The 26,310-nt window shown below is 36.6% G+C and overlaps 1 protein-coding gene across 1 annotated transcript in view; it reads right to left on the bottom strand.

Moving 5' to 3' along the window:
• Nucleotides 1-26,310, bottom strand: part of NSF (N-ethylmaleimide sensitive factor, vesicle fusing ATPase) — a 150,301-nt gene that overhangs the window by 45,311 nt on the left and 78,680 nt on the right. Inside the window, exons 10-13 of the mRNA XM_070389994.1 lie at nucleotides 10,945-11,110; nucleotides 9,854-9,928; nucleotides 9,480-9,667; nucleotides 2,255-2,350 (exon numbers count right to left, since the gene is read on the bottom strand). Coding sequence (XP_070246095.1) covers nucleotides 2,255-2,350; nucleotides 9,480-9,667; nucleotides 9,854-9,928; nucleotides 10,945-11,110 — 525 coding nt within the window. The remainder of the gene's footprint in view (nucleotides 1-2,254; nucleotides 2,351-9,479; nucleotides 9,668-9,853; nucleotides 9,929-10,944; nucleotides 11,111-26,310) is intronic.

Below are 26,310 nucleotides of genomic sequence, written 5' to 3' on the forward strand. Positions count from 1 at the left end.
TTCATTTTATCCCCCCGACTCCTGGAATAAATAAAAGTAAGTTACTGCTTACTTAACTAAGTTGTCATAATTGCCTCCTCCTTATAGCCAAATTACTTGCTTTAAAAAATTTTAAGATAGTTTGGTTATGCAGGGCTGTAATATTTTTGGTAACTATTATGAATAACAACAGCAAAATATTAAACCATTTCCACTGCTGAAAGTATTTTATATTTAAAAGTCACAACAGTCATAAAAAAAAGCAGACAGGGCTAAAACAAGTTAACTTCTGTCTTTAAAGGAGATAAGTGCAACAAATAACTGTTGTCAAGAATATATGAAGAATTTATACAAATCAAATAAAAACAAACAACAGAAAAATAGGCAAAAGACATGAACGGCATATCATAGAAGATTCTCATATGGCTGACAAACATATGAAGAAATAATTCATTCACAGGTAATCAGTGAAATGCAAATTAAGACAAAAATGAGATCCCATTTTTATATCTAGAAAGAATAGTGAAAGTGGAAGTGAAGTCGCTCAGTTGTGTCCAACTCTGTGACCCCATGGAATGTAGCTCCTCCGTCCATGGGATTTTCCAGGCAAGAGTACTGCAGTGGGTTGCCATTTCTTTCTCCAATTTTTATATCTAACTGAATGGCAAAAATTCAGTCTGACAATACCAACTGCTGTACAGGATGTAGAGAATAGGATCTCTTTTACATTATCAGGGGCTTCCCTTGTGGCTCAGCTGGTAAAGAACTGGCATGCAATGCAGGAGACCTGAGTTCGATCCTTGGGTTGGGAAGATCCTCTGGAGAAGGGAATGGCTACCCACTCCAGTATTCTTGCCTGGAGAATTCCATGGACTGTATAGTTCATGGGGTTGCGAAGAGTCAGACACGACTGAGCAACTTTCACTTTTCTTTACATTATTGGAGGAAGTGTTTATTGGTTTGACCACTGGGAAAACATTTTGAAATTCCTAGTTCAAGGTTAGACATTCATATTTCCAATAACCCAGAAATTTTATTCCTAAATATATGTCTAGGAGAAACTCACTCAAGGATGCCTTAGCAGCACCTGTTTGAAATAACAAAAAACTGGTAATATTCCAACTGTCCATTGACAGGAAAATAGACAAACTATGGCAGTCGCACAATGGAATATTATTCGGCAATGAAAATAAATGAAATATAGCACAGAAAATCATACAGATGACTCCTGATAATAAAATATGTAACAAAACAGAAAGTCTCAGAAAATTGATATATACTACATTTTATTTTATACATTGTAGACTAATGACTGTATGTCCTCAATTAAAGATTAAGATGAATCCAATTCCGTGCACCCAAGGTCCATTTAAGAAAGAGAAAAGCATACACACCTTTTTAAGAGGCCTTTCTACAATTTATTTTTGTACTAATATAGTTACTCAAATATGAGTGGTTGTTTTACAGAAACAGGTTAATGTACCTTATAATATATGCTCCGACTATAACTCCAACTATGACTGTTGAGTTTTAAGTATATTTTAAGAAAATTGACCTTTTTTAAAAAGAGCACTGGGCATAATTAAAAGTTTCAGAACCGAGAATAGTGAGAGGAACTAGAGATGTTGAGCAAGAGAAAGGAATGCCCTAGAAGAAGTTGGGGAAAGGTATAAAAGAGATGAGAGTTAATTTTAAATGTCAGTAACCATATATGAAGGATGGATGAATCAGGATGAATTTAGTTTTCTGTAGCTTCAGACATACAAAGAACCAAAGAAAAACTAGTTCAAAGCAATTTAAGAACTAACTGTTAGAAAGTCTCAAAACTGAATGGCCTGACTTATAGGATGGTGAGCTCCCTATCATGGGAAATATTTCAGTAAGTCTTGGCTTCCCTGGTGGCTCAGACAGTAAAGAATCCACCTGCAATGTGGGAGACCTGGGTTCGATCTCTGGGTTGGGAAGGTCCCCTGGAGGAGATCATGGCAACCCACTCCAGTATTCTTGCCTGGAGAATCTCCATGGACAGAGTAACCTGGCGGGCTACAGTCCATGGGTCCATGCGGTTGCAAAGAGTCAGACACGACTGAGCAACAGAACAGCACAGAGTTACTGAACAGATGTTTCTTACACTGGACAGTTACACTATTGAGATTTTATGTTTTTTAAAAAAACTACATGATATAATCTTCCAAAATACAGGGTAAAACAGCACTTATTTTTCTCCTGATTTGTTATTTTTTTGACTTACGCATCACTTGATATTTGTACTCACTGGTTTGATATCATTTTCCAAAGAAGCAAGGAAGTCCCCTCTTGTCACCTGCAGGCTCTCTGCTTTCTCCATGTCCACTTCCACTTTAGTACTGGCCTAATGAGAAATGAAAACAAAGTGTAAAGGACTTCCAAGATTAAAGAATATTTTCAGCCTAAGAGTATAACACCTGAGGATTTAAAAGGCCTATTTTCACATAATAAAAAACATAAAAAACAAATTCACAAACATATATACGTCCTTTGCCCGAACGGTTCCACTTCTAGGTGTTTATCCCATGAATATACTCACAAATGTGCACAAAGTTGGATGCACCAGGAGATCTACTATAGCAATCTCTAAGAGCTATAAAGAAGCTATAAGAAGACAGGAAGTACATTAGAAGTCCATGGAGAGGGTACCAGTTAAGTGAATTATGACATATCTATACTGAAGAGCATTAGATAGCCATTTTTTTCCCCCAAAATGAGGCACGAAGAGAAGAAAATATAAAGGGGGGGGGTCTCTAAGAAGGTGGTTCTCATCCTTGGCTGCCTATCAGAATGATACACACACACACACACACACACAGATGCCCAGTTCAAACCTGTAGGATTTTGACTTAACAGGTCCAGAAGAGGGTACAGGAATAAAAATATATAAATATATTTTTGTAAAGTGCACAGGTGGTTCTGATGCTCAGTGGTTTGTGAACCATTACCCTGGGAGACCAAGGACCTGCGACTTTGGTTTTTACTCATACTTTGTGCTCATGACTCTGTGTGCCAGTTCCAAATACTCTGCTCTTTGCACCTGGAGCTCCTACACAGAACAGACGTCTGGAGAAGCATCAAGGCCTTTATCAGCACTTGGAGCTGCCTGTACCTGATGAGTGAATGAGATACCAACACACTTTTTAATGTGACTGGGCTCACTCCCAATAGCACAAGGCAAGTGAGTCTAATTTTTAAAATGGTACTATGGGTTTTTGTTGTTGTTGTTGTTTTTTTAAAAACCTATCTTCAAAAAATCTGACTATAAAACCAAACTATGTTAAGCAATATCAACCTTCTAAAGATTATTTTAAAATATGAGTCATGTCCCTTAGAAACTGACTGCTCAGACAAATAAAATGACATTTTATAAAATCTCAGCCTTATGGGATAAAAAGAACTGTCAGAAAACTGGAACAAGACAGCAAACAAAATACACTTATTTATCTCCCTTCCTGCCCCAAATCCCATGAAATCACAGAAAGTGAGAGAGAAAGGTTCAAAAGCAGGGAACATCAATTTGGAAGTTTTAACTTCCTAATCTAAGACAATTAGATTCCTAGTCTCAGAGGGAGGAGCGGAGAGAAAGAATGATAGAGAAAAAAAAAATAAAAGAAGAAAAAAATTTCCCTAGCTGAAGAAAGGTGTACCTTTGCAGTTTAAAGGTTTCAATGAGTAATCAGGGTAAACAGGAAGAGACTTACACCTGTCTAGACACACTACTGCAAGCTATCAGAGCACCAAAGGTGAAGAGAAATTTCTAGAACCTTTCTGAGAGACAAAAACAGTTCACCTATAAAAGGAACAGAAATAAACACTAGAAACTAGGAGACAATGTAACCATGCCTTCAAAAATCTACCTGATTATCATTACCCCAGAAAATGATTCTCGTGTGTACATAGGGAGGCATGGGCCAGTGTTTTCGTAGCAGTGTTATGAAATACTATTATGATTTCCTCTTAGAGTGAACCTGCATTCAAATGACAGAAACATATAGCAATATGAAAGGAAAATCTTGTCTATCTTTTGGCATTTGCTGAAAAATAAGAGATTCTAGGACTGCAACAAGTGTGAAACTCATATTTTTACTATTAAGAAAGGACTCACTCAATGAACTAAGGTGAATTAAGATGGTTGAGGGACAGTTATTTTAGAACAGGCTGTTTTCAGGCCTCCATGAATTTTATAAGTTACCTAATTGTACGTAAGCAATATTACAGTTATAAACTTTTTCTACCTATTCATTAAAATAAGTTTCTTAAGGACTTGTCTTGGTTTACTTTTACTATTTTTTCAAAAATTTAAAAAACTTTAAAAATCTACAATTCTGAATTTTTATTCATTCAGCAAAACTTTTCTCACTTGTCTGAATTAGATCAATTTTTTCTGAATTTTATTTATAACAGCTAATCAATATAGAAGAGGCAACATCTTTCAGCTTATACCTGCAGAAACTAATAAACTTGTATTTCAACACTAGCAAATATCCAGTGGTCACCCTTAAATTTAATAACCTTTTAAATCTGACCTTTCAAAGTTCTTATCATTCCTCTTAAATTAAGGGTAGAATGACCTTAATCAATCAAAATTCTACAGAAAATAAAAAATAATTTTATTGAAATTCTATAAACATAAATCAGTTTTGATTCCTTTATAAGGTGCACGTGTGTCCTGAATTTATTTCCTTATAACAGATCAGCACAGAAGAAATTTGGGTTATGAATCTTCTCTACCTGAAGCAGAAATTCCTTTCAGCTAAAAACAACCAGATGTCACATGAATTTTAGGTGACCACAAACATGGGTCTAAGTATAAATGACATGAACATCAGGAGTTTGTGACTGGATCTTCCACTTGTTTCAGAAAACCTGAAAAAAACAGGTTAACAGGGAAGACGTGTTTAGTTTATTCCATCTGACTTTGTCAAGTCTGATTATTTTGAAAAAGCAGCAATATAACACTAGTAATGGCTTCAGTTATTTATTCATTTGGCCACGCCATGCAGTTAACAGGATCTTAGTTCCCCAACTAGGGACTGAACCCAGGCCCTGGCAGTGAAAGCGCTGAGTCCTAACCAACTGGATCGCCAGGAAATTCTCAATGGCTTTTTATAATACAAAGGAAGAACGTCATAATAAACAGAGGAATGTTGTGCGTAAGTTCTACACCAACTGTAAGTCATTAAGTTTCAAATTAAATACCTATTCATCAATTACTACTAATAAAGCTCTGAATTTATACAGCAATGAGAATACTAAAACTGCGTGCTTTTTGTTCAAGTGAGGAAGAGTCCAGCTGGGAAAACAATGTTTAAAGACCTGGGCAGTGCAGTTTTTTTTTTAAATGCAGAAAAGAGAGCAAATAGTACGCTTTCTTTTCTGAGCTTAGTGTCTTACACATCTCTCCCTTTCCTGAAGTACCTATGAAGTCCTTTGCATTGGATATTCCACAGATACTCAAAATAATCAAAAGCTGTTTGGTACAAAAAGTGTTGGTCACAAGGCTATATGCATCACTTAAGTTTAAAGATAATTTATCCACATGGAAAAAGTGAGGGAAATAATGTCCACTATTTGTACTACTTCTTACTTGCAAATCTAAAGGATAATACATTCTGTACAGTGGTGGTTAAACATTTTAGCTTTAAATTAGAAATATTATAACTACAAATAGTTAACAAAAATTTTTAAAAACTCAGATATGGAAAAGGGTATATATTATATATTCTCAAATATATATATATATATATTCTCAAAGTAGCCATAATAACAAAAATGGAAATAACAACAAACATTTATATAGTCTGTAGGGCACTTTCACAAACAGTATTTGATTTTATTTTCACAAAAACTTGATGAAATAGTTATTTCCTCTTGACAAATCAGAAACAAAAATGTAGAAAGAACTGTAACACATAACCACACCTTCTGACTACAAAACCTGTCACCATCCCACCATTCCTCATTGCCTTGTGTGTAAATAAATCCAATACATGCTGGAAGAAAGCACGTTTCTTAAGAACGGCTTTAGAGACATTTGGGGATAAGGCTATTGTGATAAAAATGACAAATGACTAAATAAGATAAAAATCCAGTAGCTAATGCATATGAAAAATCTGATAACTAATAAACTAGTAATTGTGGATTACAGTATCAAGAAGCACTGATGGTGAACTGAGGTGAAAGATCAGTACAGCAGGGAGCAGTTTCCACAACATTTATATAATTTCTCTTGAAGTCACCGTCACTTTATCACTTTTCCTAAGACATTTCTTACAGCAAGGAGGAAGAATGGATGAATGAAATGAGTAGATCCACCTATAAAGGCTCCAGCACTATCTAGTCTTGCATTCTCGGGGTCTTTTGTTTTGTTTTTTAAAGCAGTAGTACCACTATCCTCCTCGCCACAGGGTGGGTCTCCAGTATTTTAAACACGTGTAACACCTTGTCTAAAGTGGCCTCTTCCATTACGGCAGTCATCCCCAACCTTTTTGGCACCAGGGACTGCTTTTGTAGAGGACAATTTTTCCACAAATGGGAGAGGGTTCAGGTGGTACTGTAAGCAACAGGGAATGACAGATGAAGCTTTGCTCCCTTGACCACCTCCTGCTCTGTGGTCCAGTTCCTAATGGACCATGAACTAGTACCAGTCCCTGGCCCAGGGGGTTGGGGACCCTTGCATTATGGCATTCTTAGGAGAGAACAAAGTCAATTATGTTATGCAAGGGAATTAATTATGATTTATGGATAGAGTTTGATTCAGAATGCATATTTACTAATTTAAAAAATATTTACTAAGCAGCTACCATATTCTCAGTATCAAGACCTAGATACTGTGAGAGATTCAGAAATGAGTAAGATAAGGACTTCAAGTCTAAAACAAGGGTCGACAACCTTTTTTCATGAAGGGCTAGACAGTAAATATTTTAGGCTCTGTGGGCCACGCAGTTTCTGTTGCAAATACTTAATTCTGCCACTGCAACATGAAAGCAGCTACAGAAAACACATAAATGAACAGGTGGGTCTGTGTTCCCAAAAACTCTATTTCTAAAAACTGACAGTTGGCTGGATATGGCCCGTGGACCATAGTTTACCGACCCTTGGTTTAAAACCATTGCTAGGGTATACCCAAACAAAACATACTCAACCCGACTGTTAGGCTTTTATTATTTCCTGAGTGAACTGTTACACAATTTCCCCTCTCTTGTCTCATGTCGCCAAATTCACTCCCCTAAATACTCCACTCAACACAGCTGCCAGAGTGAGCTTATGTTTTAACACTATGCCACTGCTATTCTTACAACTCTTCAGTGACTTAGCACTACTCATAGAAAAGGCGTCCATACTTCTGAGCACAATATAAAAGGCTCTTTGTGTTCCATCCCCAGCTTTAGCCTCCCGACTTATCCCCCACCACATCTCTACCTCCCCTTCCCTACCTTTTATGCTGAAGCAATACTGAATTATCCTTAACACACCATGCTATTGTGTCTCTGTTCCTTTGCACATGTTGTTCTTTCTGCCTAAAATGCCTGCCCCACCAGGAAACACGTTCACCCAGAAATTCCTCTGTGAAAGCTCCTCTCACTTGATAAGCTGACCGCACCTGACACCTTTTCGCTTTCTTACCTTGAATGTACTTTCTATTACTGTATGTGGAGGATTAGACTGTGAGCTGCTCAAGGGAGGAAATGGGAGCAGTAACCCTTAGCATAGTGTCTGGCATACAGTAGGCTAAATAAATCCATTGACTGAAAGTCACCAAAAGGTATCATAAATGATACATTACTATTAATATTTCTTTTTTTTTTTTTTTCGGCCATGCCATGGGGCTTATTGGATCTCAGCTCTCCAACCAGGGACTGAACCTGGGCCATGACAGTAAAAGCACCAAGTCCTAATCACTGGACCACCAGGGAATTCCTGATACATTACTAGTTCAAGAAGGAAGAGAACACATCATTCTTGAAAGGGAGAAAAAAATTTTTTTGAAGAAAGTGGTGGTACATGAGTCAGGTATGAAAATTTTTTGAAGAAAGTGGTGGTACATGAGTCAGGTATCAAAAAGATAAGTAGGGACTTTCCTGGCTGTCCAGTGGTTAAGACTCTGTGCTTCCAATGCAGGGGGTGTGGGTTCGATTTCTGGTCAGGGAACTAAGATTCCATATGCTTTGTGGCACAGCCAAAAAAGAACGAAAGAAAAGATAAGCAACATAGAGGGTAAAGATTCTCAGTAAAGCATAAAAAAAAAAAAGCAACATCAGAGAAGTAGTAAAATACATTACTATATGATGACTGGTAAATATTTCAGCTTGGCTGAAGTGTATGAAGAATAACTGAGAACACATCAAGAAGGGCCAATTTAAGGTCATGTCTAAAAGGACCTTAAAGACCAGGCTAAGACATCTGTTCTTTGTTCTGTAGATCATGGTTAGTTGCTGAAAGGTTCTGAAGAGAATGCTATGAAACAGGAAGATTAATCAAACAGAAGATCAGTGGTGCAATGAGATCTGAAAGATACTGTCAAGATAGAACAGACAAAATCTGGCAAATAACTTGAGGTAGGACACAGTAGGGGCTTCCCTGGTGGCTCAGAGGTTAAAGTGTCTGCCTGCAATGCAGGAGACCTGGGTTCGATCCCTGGGTCAGGAAGAGGATGCAGTAGACTGGTAGAAATCAAAGATAATCTTGGATTTTTAAGCCTAGGAAATTGGGATAAATAGGGAAGTAGGAGCAGGAAGGAAAGTAGTAAAAAAAAAAAAAAAGTGAATTTGGTTTTGGAATATTAAATCTGAGACCTGATAAAACATCCAGGTATAAAACTGAAAGTGGGAGAAATACACTTTTAAAAGATGAGACACAAATCTGGGAGTCATCAAACTACAGGGGTAAGTAAAACCTGAAGAGAAGGGATGACAAAGGATTAAATGCACTTTATCAAGCTTTATTTACCAAAATAAAAGTATCCTTTGTATGTATTTCTCCTAAAGCATCAATAACATTATTGTATTAATTTGCAAACACATCCATTTCCCTGTCTATTCTTTGTGGGAAGAGGCTGTGTTTCATTACCTTTGTGTCTCCAGCTTAATACTTTGAAAACAGCAAGCAGGTATTTAATATAATTCTAGCATGCAGGACATCCAACTTCCTATGACATGTTACAAGTCAACACAGCACAAGTTTTTAAACAATTCTTCAGAATCACCATCTTCACATATCTGCATCAAATGGGGGCAACCTAAGTTAAATGGGTCAGTAGTTTCCACGGGGCAGGTGCTACCATTATCTTTTTTCCAACTACTCTGAAGACGTAGCAGTTGACAATTAATTAATACCTTTCATCATGTCTGTTCTCCATCAAAAGTCAGTCAGTATTAGTCTGGCCCTTGGAATGCTTGAAAGAAGAGGAAGAATACTAGCACAGGACTTACAGGGCTGTAGACTCCTAATCTGGCAGTTGATTTACTGACCTTTATGTGTCTATTCATAGCAGTGGACTGTGCTGCTCGCACCAGACCCTCCAGTTCAGCGCCGCTGAAGTTCTTGGTCTCTACGGCCAGTTCTTTAATGTCTACGTCAGCAGAGAGTAACTGATGCCCTCTCATCCTTGCTGTGTGGATGTGAAGGATCTGTAATCGGCCTTTCTCATCTGGTAAGCCTGATAACATTGGAAATAAAATAGATAATTATAATCCTAATGCTTTTCTTATAGCCACTCAAGTATATAAATATCTGCTTTTCATGATATACAAGTTTTCTAACAAATATTAAGGTATATGATTTTGCTCCTGCTAATGAACTCTAATTACAACCCCCTACCCCAATCAGTGACAGAGCTATTTACCTATCTCCATTTTAACTTCCAGTCTTCCAGGTCGAAGGAGAGCCTCATCGATCAGATCTGGTCTGTTGGTCATTCCTGAGCACAGGTGTTAAAACAATACACAAATGATCAGAATTCAAAAATAAGATAAAATGCCCTTTTAGCATATGCAAGAATAGTTGCAAGAATTTCCCTGACAAGCTAAGAGGACAATTTTAAAAAAGTCAAATAGAAAAGCAATGATTTTCAAAAATACCATTTGTTCTTAACCTAAGAAATATATCTGGGGACTTTGCCTTAGTATTTCACTACTGTATACACCAGTGGAATATAAATGTAATGAAAGCATCAAATATTTAAAAAGAAAACTTTAGGTTCAAACGGCGTAGGTAAGCTGTCAAAGTGAGAGGGGGGCAATGTGAACATCTATCTGACCTCAAGATCCCTTCCCTTTTTTGTAGGCGAAAGGTGTTCAACCTTCATAAATAGCATAATTTGTGTTTTTTTTCAAAGTCAACTTAAGAAGAACTTCAGTACATAAGCAGTTAAAAGTAAGTTATAATAGGGATGCACGATCTGCCCTGGCCTGCACAGAACCTGAAGAACCTCTGAGGACCCTTGGAGGCCCACAGAAACCAATGTGAAAGCCACCACTTACACAGTGCTGCCTTTTTCATCTGTTAACTACAAGTTTAAAGCCATGAGTCACTAGAACTCATCTTTCATTTGTCTTCTTGTGACTTGTTGTTATTGTTCGGTCGCTAAGCTGCGTCTGACTCTTTATGACCCCATGTACTGCATCATGCCAGGCTTCTCTGTCCCTCACTATCTCCCGGAGTTTGCCCAACTTTGCCTAGAGTTTGCCCAGAGTTTGTTTATTGTGGCTAGACATTAAAACAATGAAATTCTTCAATATCACTTGATTCTAATTTGGCAACATTGGCCAAAATGTTTGTATAAAATTGCAGGTAAATTTTATATGTAATTACATATAAAAATTACACTCAAAAATTACATATAAAATTACAAGCTACACAAATCTGAATTTAGAACCTGTGTATCTAATATTTTTGAAATCACAGTACTTTATTTTTTTAATCAAGCAAACATACCAATGACTAAGATGTTGTTCAGTTGCTCTACGCCATCAATTTTGGACAGCAGCTGGTTGACAACGGTGTCATGAACCCCTGTGCTACCAGCCATGCTCCCCCTCTGCTTGCAGATGGCATCAATTTCATCAAAGATGATGATGTGCAAACCACTGTTAGCACCAAGCTAGTAAGGGAAGAAATTACATTAAAGGTCATAATTTGAATATATTATTAAACAAGGCAATCAAGAAAGCAAAACAAAGCTTTCACTCCATTTGACTATTAAATATAGCAAGTATAATCATGGCTGCTGCCCTCTCAAAGGTGGAACTGCAGTCTAAGAATTCTGCAAAATGAAAAGGCATTCCAGACCTCATATTTAACAGAAATAAAATGAAAACATACACTATATACTGATATAAGTGAATATCCATCATACCTATTCATTCACACACATTTCTTACCTCATTCTTTGAAAGAACTCTCAAACATTTCTTAATTCCATGAATTTCAACTCATTCCCATTTTCCCTGAGTTTTGGTGAGAGGATAGCCCCCAAAGCAGTAGGCTTAATGTTTATCATAGTATATAGCTAAAGAGGAACTCCACTCAGAGGTGGACTGGAAATTGGACAAACGGGAGAAGGTACTGAACTTGATTCATACCCAGTTATATCACATGAAAAGAGATTGCTTCTTCTGAACAGTGAAGTGAGAAAAGCGACATGATTTATCAAAAGAACACAGTCAAGCAGGTGCTGTTTCCTCTACATCGTGATTTGTTTTATTTTGTTGGATATAGAGTCATGATGAAAAAGAAATCGGTTTATATATTTTGAACTTCTAATAGATGCAGATACTTTTAAATGCCAACAGTGATTAGGTTAAGTTATCACGAACCTTCTAGCAATTTATATTTAAGTAATTAAGTCTCTTGTCAGGAACCAAAGGCAGAAGTGCATTGTAGAGACTTTTTTTTAAAACCATTAGGAATTAGTAAAACAAACAGGTGAAAATAAACATAACCTAAATATAACAACACATGGACAAAATCAATGATGGCCATGAGATTCAAAATTAAATATGACTGGTATTCACTAAACCTCGAGTAAGGATATCATTTTTTTTAATAGACAAAATTTTGATTATGAAAGTATTAGATATTAACTAAGCAAAAGTTATAAAACAAATAGAAATAAGTTAAAAATAAATTATCAATATATCACTTAAAGATAAATGCTGTTAACATTCTTTAGATTTGTTTTTAATTTATCTTAATTAAAAAATTGGAAACTCATTACATCTTTCATTTGCTTGAACATTAACTGTTTCTTCTTTAAAAATCTAAATTTATTATGTTTGGTTCTAACTGCAAAATACATGATCACTATAAAAACTTGGAAAAATACCAAAAAATGTAAAGAAATCACAATCATCCAAAATCAACTAGCAAGAAATAACTGATGTTAATTTGGTACTACTTCAAAGTTTGCATTCCTTTTTTCAGTTCAGGTATCAGTATTTTAAGCTCTTTCCCATGCCTATAAGTATACATTATAATTTTTATATTACAATGTATACAACTATACAATTTTTAATGCCCCTATATTTCATCGTATGACTGGTTTCATAATTCCTCTATTCCACATTAATTCTTTATTGTCACAGACTTAGTAATTTCTAAGTTTTTTGCATTATAAAAGCTGTTGCAATGAACATTTTTATATTGAAATCTTTGACAATACTTCATGAAGGCAAATTGTTAAAAGGTGTGTTGAGTATTTTAATGCTCTTGAAATAGGCTTTCAAATCTTTTCTAGATAGGTTTTATCATTTTATAATAATCCTACCACAGTATATAACACTGCCTATCTTGATATATCCCCACAAGTAAAAAGTAGTTCCCAAACTGACAGATGAATAATGGTATTTTTCAATCATTTTTAATTGGCACTTGTCTAATTACTGATGGGGTTGGTACTTTTTAAAATCATATATATATATATTTTTACCATTGTCAACTTTTCTCTTATTACTCGCTCATGTCCTCTGCACATTTTTCTGTTGGGATTTAATACTTTTTATCAATATATAAAAATTCTTTATACATTTAAGGGTATTATTGTATTTGTTATACATATTTTATCCCAGTTTGCCATTTGCCTTTTAATTTTACTTATGGTATATTTTGGCTTCCCTGATAGCTCAGTTGGTAAAGAATCCACCTGCAATGCAGGAGACTCTGGTTTGATTCCTGGGTTAGGAAGATCCCCTGGAGAAGGGAAAGACCACCCACTCCACTATTCTGGCCTAGAGAATTCCATAGACTGTATAGTCCGTGGGGTAGCAAAGACTTGGACACAACTGAACGACTTTCACTCATGGTATATTTTTGATAAATGAAAGGGTTTTTAAAAATGTATTTTTACTATTTAAGCAGCCAACATTATCAATTTTTATTTTTATGATGTTTTCTGTTACTTTTATCTTTAAAATCTTCCCCTATTACAGACACTGGTAGTCACCTACATTTTATTCTCTTGTAAATTTTTACTTTATGTATAATTCTTTAATCTATCTGAAGTTTAATTTTTATATATGATACAAACCAGGTGGTTCAGTGGTAAAGAATCTGCCCACCAATGCAAGAGATGCAGGTTCGATCCCTTGGTTGGGAAGATTCCCTGGAGAAGGACATGACAACCCACTCCAATATTCTCGCTTGGAAAATCCCATGGACAGCAGGGCCTGGAGGGCTACAGTCCATGGAGTCACAGGAGTTGCACACGACTTAGTGACTGAGCACACACACACAAGAATCCAAGTAATTCTTCAAATATTTAGCTGATCCAAAATTGTTGACTCAATAATCCTTTCTTCATCAAGACACTATTTCTATCAGGCTTTATATTTTTACATATGATAGGTATTTTCAGCCTATACTATGGACAGTAGCAGCTGGGGCAAACTCTTTCTCTCCATACCTTTTTCTTCTTTATTATAACTGTCTTGCTTACTTTCAACCATGTTTGCTGCCCCATGATTATTAGAATCCTTCTACTAGAGTAAAAATACGTTCTCCAACTAAAAACAAACAAAAAGCCAAGTTTTGACTGAAATTGGATTTAATCTCTAAATTAGTTTAGGAAGTACTGACATGTTTATTCAGTTCTAAATATATCTCTCCAACTATTTAAGGCTTTTATGTCTCCCAATAAAGTTTTGTACTTTTTGTCATATAAATTTCTTCTTGAAGATTCCTATTTATGGTTTTTGGTTACAATCATGAAATGGGCTTTTCACATTATATTTCAGAAACAGTATATATGTAGAAATGATAATAATTTTTTGTATTTATTTTATATCTGACACTTTACTCTTATTTATGCTTTTTTTAGTTGATTTTTTTTTAATGTTCTATGTAGACAATCATATTATCTACAAGCACAACTTTGTGCCCTCCTACACAACAGGTATTCTTCTTGTGGGGTATGAGAAATTATTCCTGAGCAAAGGCAAATAGAAGGAGAAAGAGAGGAACTAACAGATAAGAATTCAGATGCATGCAGGGCCACTTGAGCAGAAGGCTAAGGGGGAAATCCAGGCCCTATAAAGGGGATAATAAAATTTACCTAACATGAGAAACAATAATTACAGTACTGTCACAAGAGGGACTAAAATCCAGAAACAGGCCTTTCTAATGAAGCAGAGAAGATCAAACACACACACACACATGCGCGCGCGCGCACACACACACACACACACACACACACACACAACTGCAAAAGCAGAATGCTCTTTATACAAGATGATTTTAATCCTGACTTTAGGACGGAAAAGGAGAAATAAGCAGCTGGAAGGTCAGCGAGAAACACTGGAACGTAAATGAGGTGAACACACTCTTTAAGAGACTTTTGGTGACAGGAGCAGTGATGACTGAAAAACAAAAGTCTTAGGTTTGGTTACTGCCTGCAAGAGGAAAGGGGAAGTAACAGCAATCGTTAATAAATTACCTGTGATTATGATAAGAAAGCTTCAGAAGGGAAAAGATGGAAGGGAAAAAAATTCTTTTTTAAGTTTCTACCATGAGAAGACTGAAGTGTTAACAGGACATCTAGTTAGAAATGTCTTCCAGATAACAAGATATAAACTGAACAAAAGAGGATAGAAAGATAGATGTGAAAGTCACCTACAAATGGCAGAGTATAGCAGCAAATGAGATTCTGTAAGGAGATGAATCATATAATTAAGCTGGAGGAATATAAAAGCCAGACAGATTCTGGGCTACAGTACCAGAAGATGATTCCAGTAAAGTCAACCCAAAGAAAACAGGATCAGGAAAACATGACAAAGATGAAAGATGAAATGCTGTATCAGAAGGAGGAAGAAAAATGGTTCTAAAAATGACCTGAAGGAAATTGGAAAGGATCTAAAACACACCTGAATATATACTTAAAAAAAATAAAAACCAGATAAAACATAGTATGATCAAGCAAGTCCACTCCTGGGTTTACAACAGCTCTGCTCGTAACTGCCCCAAACTAGAATCAACCCAAATGCCCTCTAGCGGGTGAGTGGATAAACAAACTATGGTACATCCACATGATGGAATATTACTCAAGAGTATAAAGGGATGTTTGATACATGTGACAACTAAGATGAAAGCTCAAAGGCAATATGCTGAGTGAAAGAAGCCATTCTCAGAAGGTTACATACTATGGTCCCATTTATATGACACTCGAAAAAACAAAAGTATAGGGATAGACAACCGATTAGTAGTTACCAAGAGTTATTAGCAAAGGGACAGCACAGGTGAATCCTGCGAGGTGATGTACATGTTCTGCATCTAGATTTTGGTGATTACATGAAACTATACACGTCAAAATTCATAAAAGGGGACACATCAAAATTCATAAAATTCAGAAAAGTTAGTTTTACTTCATAATAAAAAATATAACATCTTATCACACATTCTATTATTCATTATTTGGAATACTGTTCATTCTTTAATGCATTCTTATGCAAGATGACAGTCATGTGTTCATCAAGGTTTTCAAAATTTAACTAAGCTTCATTATATTTTTTTTCCGGAATATAACTTACAAATTGTTCTCCTTCCACAATGTTTTAAAACTAAAGTCTGAAAAAATAACTTAATTTCTCAGTTATTGCCTTATTTATTGAACAGTTATCTAAAGATAAATGATAGCTTGTTGCTTAAAAAAACTTCAACACCAAAACCTATTCACCTTTCTATCTGTAGAGAAAATAGAGAATGAAGAATTGAAACTACAGTCTTAGCTTTGCCAAAAAATTCTAGACAGTACAGTATTAATTCTTGTTGTCTTCAATAAAAGACAAGGACACTCCTGTCTGTGACTGAAAAGCTGTGAGATTTTATGCTATTTTTTTTAAAGACACCTTTATTCAAGGTTGTCTGTCAATACAGCATAAAACAAAAAGCTGTTATAATGTATGAATTTTGCTGTCAATGTGCCTTATGTTACCACTGGAATCATGACTTCCTTCTCAGTCCAACCTCAAAAATCATCTGTATGGAAGGGAAGCCAGAGACAATAAGAACACTGTGCTTGATTTAATGATCACAGGAGCAATCTTCCCTAAACATAATTCAGTACAATTCTGACCTTTTCAGAACCTTGCTAATCTTGAGACTTGTCATCAGGTCCCCTCCCCCAACCTAGGGAGTACAATAACATCAATTTCTACAGGTGCGTTATTTAAATAAAGGCAAGTTCTTATTGTAATAAATTAGGAATTGGGTAAGGAAGATGTCAAGATTAATGTTCACAGATTAATATAGTTGAATCATCAATAAACCCTTTACCAAAAAGTTTAAAGTTCCATAATGCAATCCTCTTCAATTCACTGACTTCTAGCTCTGTTCTTATCTGCAAAGTCTTCCCCCACAGAAACAGCTGATGCCATTGAGCCCCTGGCAACAGCCTTGGAAAATGGCTGTTCTATATTTAGCTAGTTTGACCTATATGCAAGTGTTCGTCTTTGTCAGCCTGGTCCGTCCAGAATCACAGAGGTGATGCTTTTCTTTATTATGTAACACATATATACTCTCCATGGGGTCATTAGCTGAATACACCAAGCCGTTTCTGGGTGTAAGAATTGAGAAAAGTATATCAGAAAAACCTAGCTATGATTAATACCTGCCTAGAAATTCTTTGCCAACTCAGTTTTATTATTAAGTGTCATATTTAAACTGTCTGCAAGTTTCAAATCAGCAACAATGATACCTACATGGTTATGTAGAAACTCTCACAACAGATCTTATAAAATGCTTCTCACCTGCACCTGATGTTTAATCCTCAGTATACCATTAGAGTCCATTAGAAACACAATTTTTATTTTTAATTTTCTTTATTAAGCAGTATTAGTATTTATAAAAATTGATATCGCATGTTTTTTCCCCTAGAAGTCTGCTACAGGAACAAAAAGGGGGGAAATTTATTTATTTATTTTTTGGCTATGCCCCATGGCATGTAGAATCTTAGTTCTCCAACCAGTTATTGAACTTGTACCCCATGCTCTGGAAGTGCAGAGTCTTAACCACTGGACCACCAGAGAAGTTTCAGAAATCATGTTTTTTAAAAAATAGAACAAAACTCATTCTGGGAACTCCCTGGTGGTCCAGCGATTGGGACTCTGCACTCACTGGGCCCAGGTGAGATCCCTGGATAGGCAAACTAGGATCCCACAAGCTATGCAGCACAGTCAAAATAAAATAAAATAAAATTCATTCTATCTTGCAATTATTGTATGGATCCATTGGATCTTTTTTATAAATCTAAGATATATTATGGAGAAGGCGGTGGCAACCCACTTCAGTACTCTTGCCTGGAAAATCCCATGGACAGAGGAGCCTGGTAGGCTGCAGTCCATGGGGTCGCTAGGAGTCGGGCATGACTGAACGACTTTACTTTCACTTTTCACTTTCATGCTTTGGAGAAGGAAATGGCAACCCACTCCAGTGTTCTTGCCTGGAGGATCCCAGGGACAGAGGAACCTAGTGGGCTGCCGTCTATGGGGTCACACAGAGTCAGACACGACTGAAGTGACTTAGCAACAAGATATATTATGCTATTTCAACATTCTAGAAATTATGTCATCATTACTCATCAATTAGTCCTAATTATGCTAAAGAAAGATTAAAATAATAAAAAAATGAAAGAATGAGGTATTTCTCTGAAGGATGATGCAATAGTGAAATAAATATCAGATAACATCAATTTTCAGCATTTTTACTGTGTGGCCCAAAGTATTATATCTGCTTTCAAAAAGGTATAAAAGAAGTCTAGACACCATCCACTATCTTTGTTGCATGATTTTAGCTTTAACTGAACACAGTTCAGATTTTTTTATTCTATGGCTGTAACGGCAAAGAAAAGAAAATCAACAGAGGAAAACATTCTGCTATTGGATAAATCTAGATGAATACCAAGAGTGAGATAGCAGCACCTGAGATGCTAAGAAAGATGATGAAATGGATCATCTGAGTAAATCTGACTATGTACCTTTAGATGATGGTATCCTAATAAACTGTCTCAAACTCAAGGATGAATAAAACAACAGATGCTGAAGGCAGGTATTACAAAATACCAAGAAGAAATAGATGATGTAGACATTAAAAAATTAGACTGGTCATTAAAAAGCTGTATACAAACCTAAAAATAAAAATATTTTGCAATTATAGTGTCTGATGGCCATCCTCTTTTCAAAAAAATTATAAGCCAAATTAAAAAAAATTCTTCAAGTATTGTCTTGATGACACAAGTAGAAGAACCAGAAGTAATGATAAACTATAATCTATGAGGGATATCATTTGAAATTTACAATCAGTGTACAAGTTCATGCATGACAACTGATGAACAGTTACATTCAGAGGGTCCTGCCCATTTTGGATATATATTAGTATCTATCGATCAGTCAATAGATGTCTCCAAAATCAAGAAAATATGGGATAAAAATTTAGTTTTCTATATTTAAGCTCTTATTAAATAGTTTAATAGTCTTTGCTTCCCTTTATTTTTATGTTTGTAAATGATCTGTAAATCAACTTACAAGTAATTTTTAAAAAGGAGTTCTTTCAATCCAGATAGAAATGGTAATGACTATTTTTTGTGGTATTTTGAGCTGTACAAAGATATTTGAAACAAAAACTATTGTAGTGTTAGGAATGAAATCCCTCGTGGCTCAGACGGTAAAGAATCTGAATGCAATGTGGGAGACCTGGGTTCGATCCCTGGGTAAGGAAGATCCCCTGGAGAAGGGCATGGCAACCCAGTCAAGTATGCTTGTCTGGAGAATTCCATGGACAGGGAGCCTGGGGGGCTATGGTCCATGGGATCGCAAACAGTCAGACACGACTGAGCAAATGACACAAGGACACAAGGGATGAACGCAAAACTGAATTGGCTCCGGGACTGTCCGAAGAGTTGAGATCAGTTATTAGACTTGCAGTAATATACTAGGACCCAATGCAGCTGAGACAGCTGGAAACCTGAATATGAACAAGAACTTATTGGAATGCAGGGGAGAAAACCACCTTGGGTAAAACTGATATGATTAAACACCCAGCAAATAGATCTGAAGCAGTAGAAGGGCTGTTATAAAGGCAATGTTTAAAACTTATTTTTACCGCCAACAAAAATCAGAAAAAGTAGAAAATGACAGTTTAATAGTACTAGATTAAAAAAAAACGATGTTATTATGTTTCTGGTGTTATTCATATTGGCCCACATACATCTGTTATTTATTTTAATGTCTAAGATGATATTCTATTTCCTACTGGGAAGAATCAAGATGTCTCTACTTTTCCCCCAACTGCATATAGTACAACCAACATTCTGATACGTGTAATTTTGTGCATAAGTGCAAGAGTATTTCTCTAGGGTAGTTGTCTTGAAGTAGAGCACTCATGGGTCATGGGGTTTGTGCATCTTGACATACTCCTTTTCCTATTTGGAACCAGTCTGTTGTTCCATGTCCAGTTCTAACTGTTGCTTCCTGACCTGCATGTAGGTTTCTCAAGAGGCACGTTCAGGTGGTCTGGTATTCCCATCTCTTTCAGAATTTTCCAGTTTATTGTGATCCACACAGTCAAAGGCTTTGGCATAGTCAATAAAGCAGAAATAGATGTTTTTCTGGAACTCTCTTCCTTTTTCCATGATCCAGTGGATGTTGGCCATTTGATCTCTGGTTTTCTGCCTTTTCTAAAACCAGCTTGAACATCTGGAAGTTCACGGTTCACGTACTGCTGAAGCCTGGCTTGGAGAATTTTGAGCATTACTTTACTAGCGTGTGAGATGAGTGCAATTGTGTGGCAGTTTGAGCATTCTTTGGCATTGCCTTTCTTTGGGACTGGGATGAAAACTGACCTTTTCTCATCCTGTGGCCACTGCTGAGTTTTCCAAATGTGCTGGCATATTGAGTGCAGCCCTTTCACAGCATCATCTTTCAGGATTTGAAAGAGCTCAACTGGAATTCCATCACCTCCACTAGCTTTGTTCATAGTGATACTTCCTAAGGCCCACTTGACTTCACATTCCAGGATGTCTGGCTCTAGGTATGTGATCACACCATTGGGATTATCTGGGTCGTGGAGCTCTTTTTTGTACAGTTCTTCTGTGTATTCTTGCCACCTCTTCTTAATATCTTCTGCTTCTGTTAGGTCCATACCATTTCTGTCCTTTATCGAGCCCATCTTTGCATGAAATGTTCCCTTGGTATCTCTAATTTTCTTGAAGAGATCTCTAGTCTTTGCCATTCTGTTGTTTTCCTCTATTTCTTTGCACTGATCACTGAGGAAGGTTTTCTTATCTCTCCTTGCTCTTCTTTGGAACGCTGCATTCAGATGCTTATATCTTTCCTTTTCTCCTTTGCTTTTCGCTTCTCTTCTTTTCACAGCTATTTGTAAGGCCTCCTCAGACAGCCAGTTTGCTTTTTTGCATTTCCTTTCCATGGGGATGGTCTTGATCCCTGTATCTTGTACAATGTCAGGAACCTCCATCCATAGTTCATCAGGCACTCTGTCTATCAGATCTAGTCCCTTAAATCTATTTGTCACTTCCACTGTATAATCATAAGGGATTTGATTTAGGTCATACCTGAATGGTCTAGTGGTTTTTCCCACTTTCTCCAATTTCAGTCTGAATTTGGCAATAAGGAGTTCATGATCTGAGCCACAGTCAGCTCCCGGTCTTGTTTTTACTGACTATATAGAGCCTCTTACTTCTTATATAGGAGTTATTACAGAGAATTCATTATAGAAGATGCCAATTCTTTGTGGATTATATGGACTTTAAATATCTTCTCTAGTTTGAGACATTTGTATTTAGTGTAATTTGACAAAGAATTTTCTTTATATCAATGTAACCAAATTAACATTTTTTTCCATGTCTTTGATTTCTCTGTATTAAAGAAATTCATTCCTAGCATCAATTCTTAAAGCTTTTCCCTATATTTCTAAAACTTTTCTTTTGTAAGTTTTAATTTTGTTTTTTGCAAATCCATTTTGTAATTTTGTATGAAGTGAGATAAGGACTACACTTTATCTTTCTCCACAAAGACAATGATCTCAGTCCCATTTATGGAACAGTATACTATTTCCCCTCTGATTTGTATTGCCACTTTTCACATAATAAGTTCTTCTTATGTTCCTCAGTTTCTTCGGTCTGTTTTTACATGCATATATAAAACTGTTTTCAATTACCGGGCTTCCCTGGTGGCTCAGTGGGAAAGAATCCACCTGTCAATGCAGGATACACGGTTCAATCTCTGGTCCAGGAAGATCCCACGTGCTGTGGAGGAACTAAGCCTGTGCATCACAACTACTGAGCCCGTGCTCTAGGGCCCAGGGATTGCAACTACTGACGCCTATATGCCTAGAGCCCACGCTCCACAACTAGAGAAGCCATGCAATGAGAAGCCCATGCACTGCAACTAGAGAACAGCCTTTGAAGCAACAAAGACCCAGCACAGCCCTCCCCCAAAAGAAAAATGTAGGAAAAAAGAAATTGTTTCAATTACTACAGCTTTCCAGTAAGTTCTGATACCTGAATAAGTAAGTTTTCATTATTCTCCAAAATTTCCATGACACTTCAAGCATCCAAATTAAAAAGTTGTTAAATTCCAAAAAATTCATGTTACACTTGACTGGAAAAGCACTTACAGATTAATATGGGCAGAACTGTCATTTTTATGATATGTTAGGATTCCCATATGAACATGTTCTATCTTACCATTTACTAGCTCTTGAAAATTCAAAACTGTTTATAATTTTACCCTTTATTTTTCCTGTTAAGATTTAATCCTAGTTACCTTATCATTCTGACTGCTGTTGTAAGTTAAACCTTTTTTTAAAGTTACATTTTCAGTGTCTTCACACTTTGAGTCATGTTATTCCCTTCCTGCTTGTTAAGTATTTGAGTTATATTTATTCCTTCCTCAGGTCCCCCTCATGCCTTGAAAAGCTTGAGAACTATATACAATTTTCATATAAACATATGACTTAAGTTTTATGTTAATTAACATCAGCATCTTCTTCCCAAACAATACAAGGATCCTATATGAATTCAACCCACTTACCACATGGTTTGTTCTGTATTTTAGCTCTATCCTTAAAATATATATGTACTGATCATCATTATCATTTTGTACACTGAAAGCTTATTAAATTTTCCTCTTTTAAACCTTTTTATTGTGAAATAAGGCATACCCAGAGGGAAAGTTCCCCAAATGTGTATGTATGTCTGAAGGAATTGTCACAAAATGAGCATCCATGTAACCTTAACAGGAACTAGAATAGTGCCAGCATCCTGGCAGTGTCTCCTTACCACCATTCCCCAACACCCCTCACCCATCATGCCTCAAAGGCACCACAGTCTGATTTTTATGGTAACTATTTCTTTCCTTTATAGTTTTACCAAGTAAGGAACACGTATCATTAAACACTATACTTTAGTGGAGCTTTATATAAATGAAATCATACAGCACAGATGATCCTTTCTTGTCTGATTTCTTTTGCTCAACGTTCATTTGTGATATCTACAAATATGAATAGCTATGTGTACAGCCAGGCTTCCCTGGTAGCTCAGCTGATAAAGAATCCACCTGCAATGCAGGAGACCCTGGTTCAATTCTCGGGTTGGGAAGATCCACTGGAAAAGGGACAGGCTACCCACTCCAACATTTTTGGGTCTCCCTGGTTGGCTCAGCTGGTAAAGAATCTGCAATGTGGGAGACCTGGGTTTGATCCCTGGATTGAGAAGATACCTGGAGAAGGGAATGGCTATACCCACTCCAGTATTCTGGCCTGGAGAATTCCATGGACTATATAGTCCATAGGTTGCCATAGTCTGTTTACTTTTATTATAATACAGTAATTTATTGTATATTTATATGACTGTGAATTCTAGGTTGACAAGTTACTCTCTTAAAAAAAGGCGTTTAACTGATTTCTGATTTTCATCGTTTCTGTTCAGAAGACAAAGTGTGAAAGTGTAAGTCACTCAGTCATGTCCGACTCTTTGCAATCCCATGGACTATACAGTCCATGGAATTCTCCAGGCCAAAATACTGCAGTGGTAGCCATTCTCCAGGGGATTGTCCCAACCCAGGAATTGAACCCAGGTCTCCTGCACTGCAGGCACGTTCTTTACCAGCTAAGTCACTGAGAAGACAAGTGCCATCTACTTCTGCTTATTGAAAAATAATTCACTTTTTTCCTCTAGTTGTTTTTAAGATTTCTCTTTTTTTTTGTTTTCAGCTGTTTAATAATGATCATCTATACATGCAGAATTCTTTGGTATTTCTCTTGTTTGAGGTTCATATGCTGGAACCCATGGACTGATGTTCTTCATCAGTTTTAGAAAATTCTAAACCTCTTTTTCTTCAAATACTGCTTTTGCTCTGTTCTCTTTCTCCTGACTTTTTGGAAATGTAAATATGTGCACTAGACCTTGTCATGGTTTTATCTCTATTGCCTTTCATCCTTTGTTTCTGGTTATTTTTGTTTAACATCTTTTGGTTCACTAATTCTCTCTTTGGATGTGTCTAATCTGTTGCTTCAATGTGAGTTAATTTACTTACTTTCTCATTCTCAGAATTTCCACTTGATTTTTTTTGTAACATTTTCCAATGCTCTGCCAAAATTTTCAATCTTTTTTCTCTCTGAATGTGGTAAGTATACTTAAAATACTATATCTGAGAATTCCAATATCTTGAGGCCCAATTTCTATCATCTTTTGTTTTTCTTTGTGTGTGTTCACGTCTTTGTGTATCTGATTCCTTTTGATTATAAGCCTGGCACTGCATTTGCAAACTACAGAAGCAGTTTATGACCTTACATGACACTATCTTACTCCAGGAAGGATGTACAATTCTGTCAAATGCTGGGGTCACTAATCGTTTAGGAACCCTCAGACTAGTTTTAGAGAATGACACAATTCAAAGCTTATCTGTAGCCTCTATTAGAACATGTCTACTTCTGGTTAACATTTGCTCCTATGGTGTAGCCTTTCATGGTCCCAACTCAAAAGTGAGCAGGTTCATCAAGAGTCCCCTCTTTGTGGGCCATGGGCTCTAATCTCTTTTCCCCTTACATTCACTCACTAGCCAGTCAAAAGGGTTACAGAGCTGTTTAGCAACTCTCTCCAGAATTGGCTCATTTCTCCAGAGGAACAGTGACCCCATACTCTGGGACCTTTTCCCCCTGGGCCTCCATTCTCCCCATAGATCTTGTACGCTCTTGATGCCTCCAAGCAAAAAAATAAATAAATAAAACTTTTCGTTGAGCCTTTCTGGTAGTGTTCAGTGGCAGGCACAATTTAAATTACCTAATCTGCAACTACCAGAAGTTAAAGTTCCAAATTTTTATCTACATTTTCACCAATTTCATTGCTCACCATTGTTTCTAGTACCCAATCCACTCCTTCTGGGTTCAATATTTTTCAGTCTCAAGTACATCCTGCTTCACATTCTTCCAACAAGCTTCTGTGACTTGTTGGAAGCTTCTAATAGTTAATTCTATTAGACTTTATCTGAAAAAATACCTTCATTCTATCTTAATCCTGAATGAGAATTAAACTGGATATAAAATTTTAAGTTGACAGTTATTTTCACTTAGCTCTGTGAAGATATCTTTCCACTGTTTTCTGATCTCTCTTGCTATTGTTAAAAACTTTACTGTCAACATAATGGATATCTCTTCGGATGTCATCATCATTTCTTCATTGCTAATACTAAGACATTTCTCTTTTTGCTTTGGCATTCTCCAGTTTCACTACAACGCATCTACATATAAGTTAATTTTTACTTTTCCCATTTGAACTCATGGGCTACATGAATTTAGGTATTTATAAATCTAAGTTTTTTTAAAATCAATTCTAGAATGTTTTCAGCCACTCTATTTTTGAATATTGCCTCTATACTATTCTATTTGGGTTTCTTATTTTAGTTCTGTTATCTCAATTTCTCTTTCATACTTTCCATCTCTGTATCTCTCTGTGCCACATTCTGGGTGATTTCTTTAGATCTATTCTTCTGTTTATCACTTCTCTCTTCAGCTGAAGCTACTGCTTATGCTGAACCTAGTTGCTGCTGCTGCTGCTAAGTCGCTTCAGTCGTATGCCAACTCTGTGCGACCCCACAGACGGCAGCCCACCAGGCTCCCCCGTCCCTGGGATTCTCCAGGCAAGAACACTGGAGTGGGTTGCCATTTCCTTCTCCCGTGCATGAAAATGAAAAGTGAAAGTGAAGTCGCTCAGTCGTGTCCGACTCTTAGCAACCCCATGGACTGCAGCCTACTAGGCTCCTCTGTCCATGGGATTTTCCAGACAAGAGTACTGGAGTGGGGTGCCATTGCCTTCTCCAGCTGAACCTAGTTGCTGAGTTTTAAATTTTGATGATGAAAAAAAATAAAAATAAAAAAAATAAAAAAAAAAGGGGAGGGCGAGAAAAAAAAATAAATAAATTTTGATGATGTTTCTATTTATTGGAAATATTTTAGCTTTCCCTGTGAGAAGCTCCTGTAGCCTGGGTTTGGTGGAGGACCCTTTGGGGTGTTCTTTTATCTAACACCTCTATGTGGGATCATTAATCCAGGATTCATTTTAAAATTAACTTCCCAATTTGGGGATCTCAAAGTATATTGGTGGTGTGCATATGTACGTCTCCCCCCGCCACCTCCTAAGCATGAGCCAAAGACCCATGGTTTAGAATGTGAGATTCCTTAGCTTCCACTCTAGAACCCAGGCAAATAGTTGAACAATTCTGTCATTTCTCTGTTGGTAGGGAAATAATTTCTAGTCATTTCTCTCCACTGATGATACCGTCACTTCGGAGGTCCCAGTTC

This window comes from Bos mutus, chromosome 19 (genome assembly GCF_027580195.1).
Source record: "Bos mutus isolate GX-2022 chromosome 19, NWIPB_WYAK_1.1, whole genome shotgun sequence".
Lineage (NCBI taxonomy): Eukaryota > Metazoa > Chordata > Mammalia > Artiodactyla > Bovidae > Bos > Bos mutus.